At 38.6% G+C, this 18,114-nt stretch overlaps 1 protein-coding gene across 3 annotated transcripts in view; it reads right to left on the bottom strand.

Annotated features, from left to right (window-relative positions):
* The window catches only part of PHKA2 (phosphorylase kinase regulatory subunit alpha 2), a 108,724-nt gene that overhangs the window by 59,456 nt on the left and 31,154 nt on the right, over positions 1-18,114 (bottom strand). For 2 of the 3 annotated variants that reach the window (XM_069100719.1, XM_069100721.1), the window contains exons 3-7: positions 16,684-16,731; positions 14,606-14,774; positions 8,593-8,675; positions 5,278-5,358; positions 3,438-3,536 (exon numbers count right to left, since the gene is read on the bottom strand). In XM_069100719.1, coding sequence (XP_068956820.1) covers positions 3,438-3,536; positions 5,278-5,358; positions 8,593-8,675; positions 14,606-14,774; positions 16,684-16,731 — 480 coding nt within the window. The remainder of the gene's footprint in view (positions 1-3,437; positions 3,537-5,277; positions 5,359-8,592; positions 8,676-14,605; positions 14,775-16,683; positions 16,732-18,114) is intronic. The other variant, XM_069100720.1, reaches the window with a different exon arrangement.

Consider the following 18,114-nt stretch of genomic DNA (forward strand, 5'->3'; position numbering starts at 1 on the left):
AAAAGGGCTGCCTGAGAGTGTGCCCCCCCCTCCCCCCGCCCCACTACTGGTCTACAGGCAAACTTTGGATGACTACTCGTCAAGTATGTTGTAACAGGCCTTGGGAGGACATTCTAACTCTGGTATTCCATATGATCCTATAGTCCTGCACTGTACGAGGACGGCTACTTATTACCTGTGTGAGCTCAGGCAGTCACATAACCTCCTCAGGCCACCAGTACACTCATCTGCAGAATGAGGGGTTCGGACCAAGCATAGCAATAACAACAGTAACAATAAGAATAGCTAACATTTACACAGGTTTGCAGAGTGCTATGTAAATCTCTCATTTCATCCTCACAACAACCTCGGGAGATAGGCGCTATTATTATTTCCTCAGGAAACTAAGGAAGAAAGAGGTCAGTGAACCTCCTCATGGTTACATAGGTTCTGTGCCAGAGGCAGGATCCAAGGGAAAATCTCCTGATCTCAAGTCACCGGAGGGTATGGGAGAGGGGACTCCTTTCTAAATATTGAGTGTACGTATCACTGGCTCCTGGCGCTCTCACATATTGCTTTTCTTCTCATAAGTATACAGGTGGCACACAGTTGTGGTCCGCGTGCTGAACCCAGAGTCAGGAAAACCTGGGTTTAAATCTGGCTGCTTACAGTATTTAGATGAGCATGGACGAAGTTATCAGAGCCCGAGTCTTTATCTATAAAATGGGGATAATACACGTATTACCTACTTTACCAGATGCTTATGAGGCTCAAATGACACATATAATATATAGATGCAGATGTAGATAGATAGATAAATCACCTCATAGACATTACAACAGTATACGAATGCCTGTTATTATTAGGAACACAATACTGTCTAATATGGCTTAGCACAAAAGTCTGGATTGTCCAGTTTCAACTTGTTTCACCACTGGGTCAGGCTCAATGCAGAGAAAAGCGAGGAGTCAAAGATCATGAATTCAGTTCTAGGTCTGCTGTTCATTGGTGGTGGCACCTTGAGCAAGTCACTTAATTTCCCTAAGCCTCGTGTTTCCCTTAAGTGTTAGTAGGGTTGATTTGATCAAGGGAGGAGGCTCTGATCAATCTGATGAACTCTCCCCTCAGGCTGATGAGGGACTTGGCAGCATCAGATGAGCACAGCCCCACAGGGTGTAGGCATGCCCATTTAGCCTGTGGAGTAGACCCAGGAAACTCTTGATGACCGGCTGTTCAGACTGAGGAGGAAAGATGCTTTTCGGAGAAGCCATCTCTATTGTCTATAACAGCTGGATAAACAACCTGCTTATATGTGCTCTCCTTTTTTCTCTAATTCTCCCAACATTCCCTGATCCATCCCTTTATATATGAAAAAAGGAAATAATACTTATTCATTATGCCTTATAGAGTTATGACAAACAGAATAAGAATGTCTGTGATATTCTTTTGAAAATTGTAAAATGCCATGCAGATTAAAAATCATTAGATTGTCTGCCTTACTCAATCCTAGTCCTTGAGCTATTCAGTTATTTCTTGCTGGAAATTAGTTATAAGCCCTCAGTTTCATCCCAGAAAACTGTTACCATAATAACTAGAACCAAGTAATATTCTTTTTCCCATAATTCATCCCAACTATCATTAATTAGGTCCTCCTCTACCTTGGAAAAATTTTCACCAATGCAAGTCTTTTCATTGTTTCCCCTTAGCTAGAAGTGTTATCTTCTCTTCTAAATAGCCCTTCAACCCAGTTCGTGTTCTCTGAACGTGCCCCATCTGCCACTCCTCTATTCTTTGTCTTGCTATAGGTAGAGCAGTTGTGCCCTCACATCCTTCTCTCACTTCACACACTGCTAAGACAAGTTGATAGCAAGTAGTATGGGCACTGAAGGCTGTACACATGGCTATCTTGACTGTAAAAACGCCCCTCAGAGGCTTTGGGACTGCTTAAATCTATATATAAAAGGGCTAAGAACGAGAATCAACAGCTTTAGGAGACCAAACCTATCTGTTAAGGTTTGGCATTCCCCCATTCACTCTTTCATATGGGAGAATGGAAGAGATTTAGTGTTTGAAAATGGGTAAACCTAGAATCTCAGAGCATTCTGGGGGCTACTAATAAATAACAATGACCTGGTTAATAGTCTAGCTTTCAAAGATACAAATACTGAAAGCTATATACAACACTCATCATAAGCGAGGTCCCTGGTCCAAGAAGAAGAATACAAAACAGACCACGAGGAAGGACCTTACTCTGCAGTCTCACATCCTAGCTCTACCACTTACTACTATTACTCAGCAGTTGAGATTCTGAAGAAACAAGATAAGAAAATCTGGGAGAGAAATTTTTTTTTTTGCTGTGTCCTAGGCAAGGATTTTTGCCTTTTTTGAAAAAGCCCAGAAAATAGTCAACCAACCAGACAGTCAAGATTCTATTAAGTGTCTACTATGTGACAAGCAACCTATCCTCGGTGCTAGAAATAAAAGAAAAGTGAACCAGGCCTCATCCCCATCAAGAATTTGGGGTCTGAGAGTGGATGGGAGAAAGGCGATATAATACATACATATAAAAGTATATACAAAACATATAAAAAACAAAATCTTGGAGAAGGAACTAACAGACTAGAGTATCAGGAAAGGTTTCATGTAGAAGGTAATGCTTGAGCTTAGCCTAGGGTTTCCGACAGGCAAAAAGTAAGGCCCTCCAGTCCTGGGTTACATCCAGTATAAAAGCATGAAGATGCAATGTTGTGTATAAGAAGAACAGTAAGAAGGTCCATTTACCTGAACTATGTAGAGTGTGGGAAGGGGAATTATGTAAAATGAGTTTGGAGCCAGGTTGTGAATGTCTATAAAAGTAAAAAAAAACCAAAAACTAAACAGGTTAAAAGGCTAGAGGGCTATAAGTTAGGAAGAATGGTTAACACCTATTTCCTTGAGGAAGAGATGGGCAAAGATTTCAGATGGGTCAGAAGCTGCAAGCACGGAAGATTATGGCCAAGAAGCATAAGGCAGAAATCATGTGTCCAGCAGAGAAGTGTCTGGTAGCTAAGAATACAAAACCGGAGCAAAGCAGGCAAAAGGGAATCCGTGTGAGCACATCACAAGAAGACAGCAGCTCAGCCATGGTCAAAACTGGTTTCTATATTGTGTCCACTATATTCTGATTGGTGTGTGTATTCGTGGGACAGTGGGACCCAGGTTTGTGAGGGAAGCTTTTTTTTTCTTATTAGGACATTTTATTAAATATCTTTGCTTTGAACTGTGTTCTCTGGTATTATAAGTGAACACATCGATGGGAGCTATGATTTAGAGGGTACGGACCAGAGAATCCTTTGACCCTGGCCTAGCCATTTCACAGAACATGACACCCTGCAGCTGAAGCTGCCCTCCGGCACCACACAAAGAAAGCAGTATTTCATCCCAACATGTTCCAAACGCCACTAGAAGTGCAGGCTTACCTGGCAATGCTCCACCTCATCAGGAAGCACATGAATCACTGACTTCCGTCCTCCATGGGCTCCAAACAGATCTAGTTCATCGATGGCTTCCAGTGCTGCCTGCAAGCACACATCGAAGGGTTACTCCTCCCCCACCCCCAGCCTACTTCGTGCATTAACACGTGTTACAAGAACATTTTCCTCCCAGGAAAACCTGAGCACTCTTTCTAAATCTTGCTTGATGCTCCTGTAAATGCACGCCATCTTTGTTTGCACAAAACAATATTTTATTACACTTTGCAGTTCACACTATAACAAAAGAGAAATAGAAATATCTTTTTAAAGAGAACTATCTATGTGATAAATGAATTATCTATAAGTTTGCATATATGGAACTTCATATATCTAGTCTTTTTCATTTCTCATACCTTATCTTTGAAGGAAAATTTCTGCCATAAGACTTCTTGAATTTATTAATTTGGAAAGGTGGGGGGAGAAGGCGCATTTTGGGTGAATTTTTCTCAGTTGAGATTTTTTTTAAATTATGGCTTCCAATTCTACATTTTTTAAAAAAATCTCTTGTCATCTAAGAGAATTAAGAAAGTCAGAGGAGAAGACCAAACTTGAGACCTACAGACTAAGAAGAGTGCTCAGTCTTCTCTTACAGCTAGGACAAAGAGAACCTTCCACGAACATCATCTCTGCTTTCTTGGGAGACAGAACACAAGATAACAGATAGCACACTATACCATGAATCAAAGAAGCAAAGTCCCAGTCCTTGTTCTGACTCTTATTTGGCCTATGACCTTAGGCAAGCCACAGGACTTCTCCAATCTTTAGAAACAGCATCATACAGTGCAAAGGGAACTGGACATGCGATAAGAAGACTTGAGTTTGAACCCGATTTGAGTATTTGCCAACAGTGGGATACGGTGGGAAGAACAGGGAATTTCCCATCAGATGATCTAGGTTCACATCCCACTTACTCCTTGATGGGTCTGGACTAGGTGACCGGGGGGTCTCCACTCCCTCTGTATCTAGGAGGCTATCAGTCTAACCAGGACAATATGGGTGTCAGTTCACTTCTCTGAGCCTCAGGCTCTTCAACCGTAAACAGTAATAACATTTGTGCTTCCCAACAGGGTTGCTGTGATGCCAAGCCTTCCCGAGTCTACAAGTGCAACTGTTATCTTTTGTAAGGTGGGGAGAATAACTGCCTCGCCTCACTTATAGTATTATTCCAAAGAGGAATATGGGGATGCACATGAAACTGTCTCTAGGTACAGGATTTAGAGACAGGAGAGACCACAGGGATAAGTCAATTCTAGACTCCAAATCATAATTTTACAGATTAAGAGATCCATACAGGATAACAGATTTAGAGAAGGAAGGGAACTTAGAGACCACTGAGTACAATGCCCCCATTTTGCAATTTAGAAAATTGAGGCACAGAGAGGTTAAGTGACCTGCTCAGGGTTATACCACTCGTACAGAAAACTAATGTAATTTGAACTCAGATGTTCCAATTCCAAAGTCTTTCCATTCTATCCCACTTTTCTCTGAAAACTACAGAGAGATATACGAATGTGAAGCATTATTTTTGTCCAACAGTTTCAAGAACTAACACACATGAGCAAATAAACATTGCAAACAATATGGGTCAATGTTCTGTATTGTAGATATTCACTTCCTATCATCCCCAAAGCAGATCCCTCATGATTCAGCCTTGAGAAAGTTATATGGATATTTGCCATTTAGAATATTTTAAACTATATCATCAGGACTCATAGTGACGGGAACTGAGTCAAAAAGAGAGGGTGGGAGCAAAACAAAGGAAAAGAGTAAATAGAAGTAACCTCACTTTGGCCATTCCTACAGAGCTTGCGTTCAGTTCAGGTATGCCCTGGTTTGTCTTATCTCCCCGTTCCCACATTCCATAATCCTATAGGGAGAGAAAAGAAAGGAAGTAATTGAAAGTATAGGGGGAATAGGCAAGTAAAAAATAAAACACGATTTGTTCATGTTACTGTAACCACAGCAAAATATTAATATTTCATTCTTTGGTGATCAAATATCCAAAGAGCTTTACATATTCATACTCCATTCTTCAAAAAAAGTACATTTAATTCAAGTTCTGTATAAAATGTGAAGAGCAAATCTTTTATCAAAGATAAATGAATAAAGAAAAAAAACCTCAAGTCCCTACTCTTGGAAGTGATTATTATGTGATAAGAAATTCTTGGTTTGCAGAGAGGGAAAAAAAATGTACACACACACACACACACACACACACACACTGCCAGAATCACCTGCATTGAAATTTACCATAACTTCTATAAAAATGTCAGCTATTGCATATCCTATTTTCTCAAGTCCAAGTTCCTCTTTCTGACTATCAAAACCTTCCACAATCTGTTATGACCCTACTGATCTTAACTACTACTCCTTAAATAGAGCCTTCCCTCATAAGTGTTGCCAAAACACGTACAAAAATTATATGAACACAACTTCCAGATACAATTGTAGAAATAATGACAGAGTTGTTGTGCCAATAGAATAAATGACAAAACTAACTAAATTAATTTACAGATTCAGTACTATAAAAATAGAACTACTAAAAGGTTATTTTATATAACTAGAAAAAAATAAAATTCATCTGGAGGAATAAAAGGTAAAGTATCTCAGAGGCAATAATGATTAAAGTGTAAGAAGAAAGGGGGCCTAGCAGGACCCAATCTCAAAATATACTAGACAAATCAGTAATTGTCAAAGCTATTGGTTAAAAAATAGAAAAGTTGATCAATAAAACAGATTAGGTTTATAGAACCCTGAAGCAAAGAAACTATAGCATAGTTGGTAGCATAGGACTCATTATATGACAAAGGTTACTAGGAAAGTTGGAAAGCAATGTGGCCAAAATGAAGCTTAGAATAACACACGCCCAAATACCCCAGTAAGTCCCAAATAAATACATGACCTAGATATACTAGGTCATATCATAAACAAATCAGAGGCATACATAAAGGGAAACCTTTCACAACTATTGATGGGGAAAGAATATTTAATCAAATAAGGGATAGAAAGGACCACAGGAGATAAAAAGGCGATTCAGATTACGCAAAATCTTTAAAGCTTCTGTGCAAACAAAATCAATGTAGTTAGAATTGGAAGGTTTCCCTGGGCATAGACCATTATCGAACACCATATACCAAAATCAAGTCTAAATGGGTGCATGATCTAGGTATAAAGGCTGATACTGTAAGCAATCTGGGAAAGCAAGGAATAGTTTACCTGTCAGATTTGTGGAGAGGGGAAGACTTTATGACCAAACAAGAATTAGAGAGCATTACAAAATGCGAAATGGATAATTTTGATTACATTAAATTGAAAAGCTTCTGTACAAACAAAGCCAATGTAACCAAGATTAAGAGGGAGGTGGGAAATTGGGAAAGAATTTTTACAACCTATGTCTCTGATAAAGGCCCCATCTCTAAAATAAACAGAGAATTGAGTCAAACCTGTAAGAATACAAGTCATTCCCCAATTGATAAATGGTCAAAGGATATGAACAGGCAGTTTTCAGAGGAAGAAATTAGAGATATCTATAAGCATATGAAAAAATGCTTTAAATCACTATTGATTAGAGAAATGCAAATCAAAACAACTCTAAGGTACCACATCTCACCAGTCAGATTGGCTAAGATGACAAAACAGGAAAATGACAAATGCTGGAGAGGATGTGGGCAAACTGGAACACTAATGCATTGCTGGTGGAGTTGTGAACTGATCCAGCCTTTCTGGAGAGCAATCTGGAATTATGCCCAAAGAGCTATAAATAATTTCATACCCTTTGACACAGCAATACCACTTCTAGGTTTATATTCCAAAGGGATCATAGAAGTAGGAGGAAGACCCATCTGTACAAAAATATCTATAGCAGCTCTTTTTGTGGAGGCAAAGAATTGGAAATTAACGGGGTGCCCATCAATTGGGGAATGGCTGAACAAGTTGTGCTATATGAATGTAATGGAATACTATCGTGCTATAAGAAACAAGGAGCAGATGGACTTCATATTTACCTGGAGAGGCTTATACAAACTGATGCTGAGTGAGAAGAGTAGAACCAGGAGAAATCTGTACACAATTACAGACACAATGTATGTGTGATGACCAACTTTGATAGACTGGACTCTCCTCAGCAATGCAGGGTTATAAATCAATCCCAAAAGACTCATATTGGAGAGAGATGTCTACATTCAGAGAAGACTGAAGCAAACTACCTGATCTTTTTCTTTTTCTTGTTTGGTTTTGTTTCCTCTTTCCCATTGTTCATTCCATCTGATACAATCCTTCTTTATAACCTGACTTATGTCTAATGTGAAAGTATTTGCAGATCCTATACTTGATTGTATGCTGCCATGTTGGGGGTAGGGAAGGGAGGGGGAGAAAATTTGAAACTCAAGGAATTGTGGAACTGAATCTTGTAAACTAAAAGTAAGTAAATTAAGAAAGACCAAAAAATAAAAAAAAAAAAGAATCAGAAGGTTTCCTCTGCAGGGGATAAAGGAGTGGGAGAAAATTTTGAAACAAATTATCTAATAAAGGTGTGCTACCCAAGATATATAGGCACACTTTCAGACGGTCAATTTGTTTATTTGTTTCCTTGACTATATTTTTTACAAAAGAGGGATTTAATTTTTATTTGTTACAAGGGAGGGGAGAGTTAGTAATGGACATATAAAAAAGAAAACAACAGCAATAAAACATTTAAAAGTACAAAGAAAAAAAGGAATGCAGAAGGTAACACAAAAAGGATAATTCTGTTATGTCTTGTTAAATTTAATGTAAATTTTTTTTAAAACAGTGTATTAGAAGCTCACAACTTCATGGAGAATTCTTGTTTTGGTTCCTTTTTTTCATTCCCATTTTTTTCCATTTTTCCATTGAATTTGTTGGTAATTGAGTGAATAATAAAAGGGAAAAAATAAAATGAGAGTTAAGCTTAATTACCTTTAATTTACTTTTTAGCTCCAATTTTTATGACTCTATGGACTTTATACCAAGCAGAGTATTTTTCTTCCTATTTCTACACAGTTATACAACTTATGCTTTATTAACAATTTAAATTTGTTCCTACTACTGAGATAAATGAAAAATCACCAAGGTTTATACTTACAGCGACTTTGTACGCAGCCTCGATGTAGAAAACAAGATTCTGTATGAAGGCCACCTCATCAAGAGTAAAAATAATACGTAAGCCTAGTGAAAGAAAATAAATACTGATGGCACTATAAAAATAAAGGTACAGCCATAATTCAATTGAGCCCACATTTGCCACGTGCCTACCATGTGTAAGATACTGTTTTAAGTGCCAGGGACACAGGAAGAAAAATGACAAAATGGTCCCTTATCTCAAGGATCTTACATTTCCCTGTAGGGGACAGCAAACAAGTACACAGATAGGTATAATGCAAAGAAATTTGAGTAGAGATCCAGCATTAACAAGTGGGAGCATGAAGGAAGACTTAACAGAAAAAGCCCCTGAGTGAAGTCTTAAAGGATGATAAAGATTCTGAAAGGAAGAGATGATAAGGGGTCCTAGGTAGAGGGTGGGAGAATGTTGAGTTTAGGGAACAGCTAGTAATCCAGTGTATCTGGAACAAAGAGTATGGCAAGTTACCAAATTGTGCATACCTTTTTACCTAGTTAAATCTCAAAAAGAACAAAGAAGAACCCAAATGTACAAATATGTGTGTGTATGTGCGAATGCATGTATATTTGCAGGAGTGAAAAACTAAAAATGAAGGGGATGCCATTAGGAAGAGTTAAACAAATTATGTTATATAAATGTATATATGAGTCAGTATGTTATAAAATGTTATATAATGCCACATCAGCTATGACTGAAATGGATAGTTTTCGAGGAACTTGGAAAGACCTTTGCGAACTAATACAAGATGAAGTGAGCAGAAGTAGACTAGTTATACAACAACATCATCATAAAGAAAAAATGACTTTGAAAGACTAATTTTAGAACTCTCATTAATGCACTATTAAACCACCACTCTAGAAGACTAAAGACGAAATACGTTATCTAAAAACAAGACATACATTTTTAACATGGTCAATGTGTGAAGTTGTTTTGTTGCATCATGTAATTCATTATAAAGGCTTTTAAAATTATTAATTTATTATTCAATTGAGGGAAGTGCTAATGGTAGGAAGAGATAATAAATGCTTGTAAAATATTTTTTAAAATAAAGGCAACAGTTTTAAATCAAATTAAGTTCCCCGAGGGTAGGGATGGTTTCCGTCTTTGCTTCTGTGTCCTCAGGGTCAGACATAGAGTCTGGCGCTCCATAGGTGATTTATAAATACTTAACAGTTTCATTGTTATTTAAAAAATCATGGTCCTCTCTGGACACCATATGTTTAAAATATCTCTCATAAATCAGAGAGTCCAGAGAAAGGCAGTCAAGTAAATTAAAATAATGGACCAAATTTAGTCAAATTATTGCTAATAGGGATAATAAATGTAAAAGCCCTACATTTTCCTATAAAAAAATCATTCCTCCAAGTAAAAGAAGAGACAAAACTTGACAACATTTTAGGTGAAAAAGATGCCTAATTTTAATGGACTTTCAAGTTTAATCTAATAATATAACATTGTTAGGATATAATGGAAAAACCACACCAAAAAAAAAAAAACAAACAAAAAATCCATGCAATCTTAGATTATATATTTTTAAATGCTTTAACTTCTAGTTTACATAATTTATTTCCACAATATATTGAGTTATAAATTTTCTCCCCATTTTTCCCCTACCCACCACCCCAAATAGCGATCCCACTGGATATCTTCTCCTCCAATCTACTCTCTCCCATATCTTCACCCATACCCCCTCCAACTTTCCAGTAGGGCATGGAGGATCTCTATGCCCCAGTGCCTGTATATCTTATTTCCCAGTCACATGTAAAATAATGTTAATAATAGTATATATATATATATATATACATATGTGTGTGTATATATTTTAAACATTTGATTTTAAAACTTTGAATTCCAGATTCATTCCCTTCTTCCCTTGTCACCAACCCTTACTGGGAAGATAAGCAATGCAATATAGGTTGTAGTAGCTATGCAAAATATTCCCATAGTGCATATACTGTAAAAGACTGACTGTATTTCCCTCCCTCCTATCCCACCTTCCACTTATTTTATTCTCTACTTTGATCCTGTCCCTTTTCAAAAGTGGGTGTTTCAGGGGTGGCCAGGTGGCTCAGCACCGGCTCCAGTGTCGGGATGACCTGGATCAAGTCCAGGCTCAGATACTTAGCACCACACCCAGAAATAACTGGCCATGTAACCTTGAGCAAGTTACTTAACCCTGATTGCTTAAAAAAAAGTGGGTGTTTCCAGCTTCCCTCCGCCCCAACCTGCCCTCTCTAGCATCTTCCCCCCTCTCATCCCCTTCCCCCCTATTCTCCTGTAGGGTGAGATACCCTATTTAGTGTGTATGTCATTCCCTCTCTAAGCCAAATTCAATGAGAATAAAGTTGACCCATTCCCTTTTGCCTTCCTGTTCTTCCCCTCCATTGTAACCATTTTCCCTTGCCTTTTCTATATGAGACAGTTTACCCCATTCTGTCTCTCCCCATCTCCTCTCATTATATTCCTCTCTCACCTCTTAATTTCACCTTTTAAGTAACATCCCTTCCTATTAAATTGGTCTTGTGCCCTCTATCTATGTATACCTGTATACATATATACACACATGTATTCATATGCCCAGATACGCTCCTATATAGGCATATATGTGTGTGTGTATACGTACACACATACATACATATACACATTTCAATTCCCTTCAGCTATTCTCATACCGAGAAAAGCTTCATCAGTTACAATTATCGTTTTTCCTTGTAGGAATGTAAATAGTTCAACTTTAATAAGTTTCTTATGATTTCTTTTCTCTGTTTACCTTCTCATGCTTCTCTTGCTTCTTGTATCTGAATGTCAAATTTTCTATTCAACTCAGGTTTTTTCTTCAAGAATGCTTGAAAGTCCTCTATTCCACTGAATGACCATATTTTCCCCTGAAACATGATACTCAGTTTTGCTGGGTAGGTGATTCTTGGTTTTAATCCCAGCTCCTTTGACCTCCGGAATACATATTCTAAGCCCTTAGATCCCTCAGTGTGGAAGCTGCTAGATCCTGTGTTGTCCTGATTGTGTTTCCACAATATTGAAATTGTTTCTTCTTGGCTGCCTGTAATATTTTCTCCTTGATCTGGGAATTCTGGAATCTGGCTATGATATTCCTAGGAGTTTTCTTTTGGGGATCTTTTTCAGGAGGTGATGGATGGATTCTTTCAACCTCTATTTTGCCCTCTGGTTCTAAAACACCAGGGCAATTTTCCTTGAGAATTCCTTGAAGGATAATTTCTAGGTTACTTTTTTGATCATGGCTTTCAAGTAGTCCAATAATTTTTAAATGATCTCTCCTGGATCTATTTTCCAGGTCAGTGGTTTTCCCAATGAGATATTTCACATTGCCTTCTATTTTTTCATTTGTTTGGATCTGTTTAATAGTATCTTGATTTCTCATAAAGCCACTAGCTTCCATTTACTCCAATCTAATTCTAAAGGAATGATTTTCTTCAGTGAGCTTTTGAGATTCTTTTTCCATCTGGCAAATTCAGCTTTTTAAGGCATTCTTCTCCTCATTGAGGTTTTGAGCCTCTTTTCCCATTTGAGTTAGTCTATTTTTTAAGGTGTTATTTTCTTTGGTCAGATTGTTGACTCTCATTTGATAATTTTCTTGCATCATTCTCATCTCTCCCCAATTTTTCCTCCACTTCTCTTATTTGGTTTTCAAAATCCTTCTTAAGGTCTTCTATGGCCTGTAACCAGCTCGTATTTTTCTTGGAAGTTTTTGGTGCAAGAGTTCTGACTGCACTGTCTTCCTCCTGTTCCATGCTTTGATCCATTTTGTTCCCAAAATAGGAGTGTAAAGTTGGATTGCTCTATTTGCTTTGCTTCCTTTCCCTTTTCATTTTGTCACTCAATTACTTGACTTTTGGGCGTTCTGCTACAGTAGGACTCTGCTACCAGACAGGGGAGCTTCATCCCAATCGCTGTGGTTTTCTCAGCTGCTGGAGGTATTAGATAGGTGCCCTCTCTGAAGCCTCCACATGCTCTGGCAAGCTGGTCACACACCCCAGGACCTCCACCCTAGACAGGGATCCAGGTCCAAGCAGGTTAAAGCAAGAGCGATTATCCCTCGGACTGGTCGCTTGGTCCCCCTACAATCTGCAGGCCAGGAGCTGAAGCAGTCACATGGCTGTGGCTGCATGGCTGCTGCGCCTCAGCCGCTTCTTGCCTGGGGGCAAAGACCGACCACACTCCCAAACTACTGAATCCCAAAGTCAACACTGCACTCACCCCTCACTTTGTCCTTAGCATCTACGGTTTGATAATTCTGGAAACCACCACAGCTGCTGCTGTTCTGAAGTCCCTCCAGGTGGCAGCTGGTCAGGCCTGCCCTGAGGCTAAAACCTCTGGCTCCTGTGGGGCTGTGCTTGGGGCTGGTGTCAGCTCTCAGAGTGCTGCTTCCTGTCAGGCTGTCCACAGAGGGAGGTTAGCTTCTCTGTTTCATTTTGTGGGTTCTGTAGCTCCAAAGTTTGTTCAGTCACCTTCTACATTAATTGGAGGGGGTGGAAGCCAGAGCCCCATGGAAGTCCTGTTTCTTCTCCCAATCTTAGATTATATTAACAGAAGGATTGTTTCCAGAACAAAGGAGTGAAAGCTGCCTTATCATCTGCTTTGGTCTGATCACATGTGCAGTATTGTGTTCAACTGTGGGAACTACATTTTTAGAAAGGGCACAGATTAAGATGAAGTCTATCTGGAGACAGGCAACCAGAATGATAAGGAGACTAAGAATTATTTCACAGAAGGATTAAAGGAACTGGGGATGTTTACCCTCCCTGAAGCAGGCAGTATAAGGGCAATGTGATACAGTCTTCAAGTATTTTAAGGGCTGGCATTGGGAAGGATTATATTTCATTTGCCTGGCTTCAGGAGCAGAGCTAGGTGGAAATGGCAAAGAGACAGACTGAAACTCTATATAAAGAAGTCTTTTCTTGGGCTGTCCAAAAATGAAAATGTGTTGCTTGAGAACTCTCCTCCCTGGAGATCTTTATAGAGGAGCTTAAAGGGTCAAGAGATCATAGGATTATAGATTTGGTGCTGGAAGATCTACAGGTTACAGGTCACTATGCAGCCTCTTCATTTTACATAGGAAGAAGATGAGGCATAGAAAGGTTAGAAGACTTTCCCAAGGTCATGTAAAAGCAGACTGTATTTAAATTCAGTTCCTCTGACTCCACATCCAGAGTTCTTTCCTCTGTAACTCAAATAGGCTAAGGATATAAAAAGGAATCCAACTCGGCTTTAGTTTGGATTTAACTAATCTCTAAGACTGTATTTAGTCTTACATTATCTAAACCAATCTTTAGATTGGATTTAAGCAACCTAAGACATGAAGAGTATGTGGGCAGCAAGGATAGGATTCTAGGAACCATAAATATTAGAAATATGTGAAGGATCTTTGAAACTTCAGTCTGAAAGAGAGGTGACAAAGTAGGGAATTGACTTATTCTGCATATTTCCATTAGGTAAAACTACAACCAGAGAGTAGGCTTTAGCTTAACATGATGCATATCTGGAAACAGAACAGGTTGCAAATTAGTGAATTCCTAAGTCACCAGAGGGCATCTGGGTGGCAGAATGGATAGAGTGTCAGGGCTGGAGTCAGGAAGACTCATCAAATCTGTCCTCAGACACTTACTACATGGGTGATTCTGGGTAAGTCACTTAACCCTGTTTGCCTCAGTTTCCTCATCTGTAAATGGAAAACCACTCCAGTATCTCTGCCAAGAAAACCCCAAATGGAGTCACGAAGATCAGAACATGACTGAAAAATGACTAAACAACAACAAAATGTCACCAGAAATTTTCACAAGTTATATCATGTCAGGGTACTGTGGAATGAATTTCTGAAGGGGATAGGAAGTTCCCTTCTGACTCTCATATTCTGTGATTCTATGATTCAACAAGTTCTAATTTAGTTAATTAATTCTTTGTTCTTTCCTGTAGCGTATATGATGCGATAAGCTTTCCTTACCTGAGGCGGTCATCTGTGCTAGAAACAATAAAAATAAGGAAGTAGCATCAACTTGTAGATGTCCCCACTGGTCATCACCAACCACCGTGCCACAGGTGGCGGTGCTGTACTTGGCATGCAAGCTGTCCTTGGTGCTCTGAGTTTTCTTAAACTTCTCAACTTTATCCACCTAAGAAAGACAAAGTGAATTACTCATAAAAACTCAGTCAGAGGCATGGAATTAACTAAAGGTAGGGCATTTCACATTTAAGAGCAAACGGTTCTGAATGAACTACTTCATGGAAAGAAGAACTCTTGCTGTTCAGTTGTTTTGGTCCTATTCGACTCTTCGTGACCCCATCTCTCATTTTTCTGGCAGAGATCTGCTATTTCCTTCTCCAGCTTATTTTACAAATGATGAACTGAGGCAAACAGGGTTCAGTGACTTGCCCACAGTCACACAGCTAGTAAGTGTCTGATGTCAGATTTGAACTTAGGAAGATGGGTCTTCCTTACTCCAAATCCAGCACTCTGTCCACTGTGCCACCTAATTGGCCCAGAAGGAGAAATACATCACAGGCATTATTCTTGTTAACTGATGAGAATTTTTCAAATATATCATGAAATCCAGACACTGACTTTTCAAACACTAATTAGGTACTTACAGGAACATGAGAAAGATTTCATTAGCATAGGCATAGAACATTGGGGTTTTTTTTTTCATAAATAAAAGTTCTAGTGAGTTCTTCAAGGTAAACATAAAGGTTAAAAATTACTTGCCCGATTTCCCACAACAATAAAACATCAGTGACAGGGACTGAAGCCAGTGGTTCTTGACTTTACACCTGGCATTCTATCTATAATAATATAGTTGCTTCTGATTGAATATTATATTTTCTATGAATAAAGTCCAGAGCATTTTGGCTTCTTGTGCTAAACCCATAAATGAAAAAAATCCAATTAACGATATCTTTTATACCTAGATATTAAGGTCTATTTTTTTTTTTGCTTTTTGGAGGGGGGAAGGCAGGTCAATTGGGGTTAAATTACTTGCCCAAGGTTATACGGCTAGTAAGTGTTAAGTGTCTGAGGCCAGATTTGAACTCAGGTCCTCCTGACGCCAGGGCCGGTGTTCTCTTCACTGTGCTACCTAACTGCCCCAATATTAAGTTCTTTGAGGACAGGAATGATCTCATATATCTTTTCCATTCCTCTTAGTGCTTCTTAGTGGTGGGGGTGATGGGCCAGACTTGTGATTTTACAGAACTCCTTGATATGAAAACACGTTTCACTGATTCAGACTGGGAACTTTTCTAGGGCATTGAGAAGTTAAGTAACTGGTCCATGGTCACACAGATAGAATATGTCAAATGTAGATAGATAGAGTGCCATGTGGATTTGAACCCAGGCCTTCCTGACTTTAAAGTCAATCCTCTACCCAGTATGCTAGATTGTCTTATACTTATGTTTGCTGAATAAATGAAAACTACATTTGTTGGTACACTGAAAAATGGATAACAGATGGGTAGGAATCAACTCCTTATATAAAACACTTACTCAGAAGTGTTATCAAATATTAAAGTTTCTTGTCTGAGACTCTACCTTAAAACAGCAGTACAAAGTAGAAGCAATATACCAAAGGCTGAAGTTAAAACACAACAAAAATTTTACTTCAAGTTAAAAGAAATTATTTCCGTATGTTCACAGCTATTAGCAAGCAGCTACAGTATTTTCTTAGATGATTTTGGGGATGACATTTTTAAAAGGTTTCACTGGAGTAAACTGATACACTTTTACTTTTTTTGAAAACTAAAACAACTTATTAATGAATTTTTTTACCCTAGGATATAATTTGAGTTTTGTGAGAAGTTTTTAACCAAAAAATATAGCATAGGATTGTGAGTTTTTTTTTTAACAGAAAATACAGTGTAAAAAGGTAAAAAAGACGTTTTACTTCTCTGTAACAAATTATTGAGAAAGGCAATATGAGGAGTTGAAGAAAAAGTCAAAGTGTCTTAAGAAGTTTCAGCTCTCAGTGATAACACAAGATGAAATTGCAGCTAGAATGACTTACAAATAAATGTGAATTTTCCAATTACCTGTCTCATCATACACTGAAGGAGACCCCGCATCAATTTCACTACATTCTGAAAAAAAAATCAGAAATAGGACCACATCAATCAGCCAATCAACACTTACTAAGTACCTACTATGTGTCAGGTCATATCCACTACTTATTTATTATAAAATGTCATCTTTTCAAACATTTTTTCACTCTTATCAAGATTATCTGACTAGTTAGGGGTGGCCAGGTGGCTCAGCGAGTAAAAGCACCGGCCCCAGAGTCGGGATGACCTGGGGATCAAATCCGGGCTCAGATACTTAGCACCCACCCAGAAACACCTGGCTGTGTAACCTTGAGCAAGTTACTTAACCCCAATTGCTTAAAAAAAAAAAGATTATCTGACTAGTGATTCCCATTCGTCTTTCCTCTTATATATTCATAGGTCAATTCATCAATCTACAAATATTTATTAAGGGCTCACACCGTGCTAGGTGTTAGGGATACAAAGAAGAATGAAACAGCTCTGCCCTCAATGAGCTTATATTCTATCAAGGGAAGCAACACATATACACAAACCTATACAAAATAAAACAAAATAAATACAAGGTAATTTTGGAGGGGAAGTACTAAGGAGAGGGGTAAGAATTATGAAAGCTAATCTTCTGGTCCTGATTTCTTAGCTCTGTATTACTTCATAAAAATATTTTCAGATTTCTTCATACGTTTTTTATTTTAATGGAATCATAATATTCCTTTATATTCATGTGCTACAATTTATTTAATAAGCAATTTATACTGTTTGATAATTGGGTTGCTTCCAGTGTTTTGCAATTACAAATAATACGAAAAATTTTGGATCAACATTAATTTTCCCTCCCCCCACCCCAAAGCATGGACAGTTCTTGCTTTACATAAATATGCTTAATGCAAATTCAACATTATGGATTGTGAAAGAAATTCACATTCCAAAAAAAAACCAACTATGTTAATTTCGCTGTACAGTACTGTGCTTTTCTCTCTCTGCTCCAGCCCCTCAGCTCAGCACTCCACAATCTCCCACCCATACCCCCTCCAAAAAAAGACCCAAAAAAACCCTCTAAGTGAAAACACAGGAATGGACACTACCACCATGTTACTGGGGCTTGGTTTAAGACCTCTGGCACCAAGACAGGAGACCTTTGCCCCACTCCACCCACCTATGTCTGGCCCCACTGTCTGCACTCAGGTACTCAGGGTCTTTTCTTGGCCCCTGTGTGTGGAACATCCTCTCTTATCTTGTGTCCATGTTCAGTCCCAACATGTCGGTCACCTGCATGTTCTTATTTTAAGGTTCAGCAGCTGGCCCTGGCCCTGTTTTTCATTCTCTGTCCCATGTTCCCATGTGTCTTTGAACCATATGATGGCCCCCTCCCACCATAGTTTCATGGGCCCCTTCCTCCTTCCCTACATCTGCCAGCAAATTCAG

The sequence above is a fragment of the Petaurus breviceps genome, unplaced genomic scaffold (genome assembly GCF_028583685.1).
Source record: "Petaurus breviceps papuanus isolate PSGF00001 unplaced genomic scaffold, PetGlider_PUasm1.0 419, whole genome shotgun sequence".
Taxonomy (NCBI): domain Eukaryota; kingdom Metazoa; phylum Chordata; class Mammalia; order Diprotodontia; family Petauridae; genus Petaurus; species Petaurus breviceps.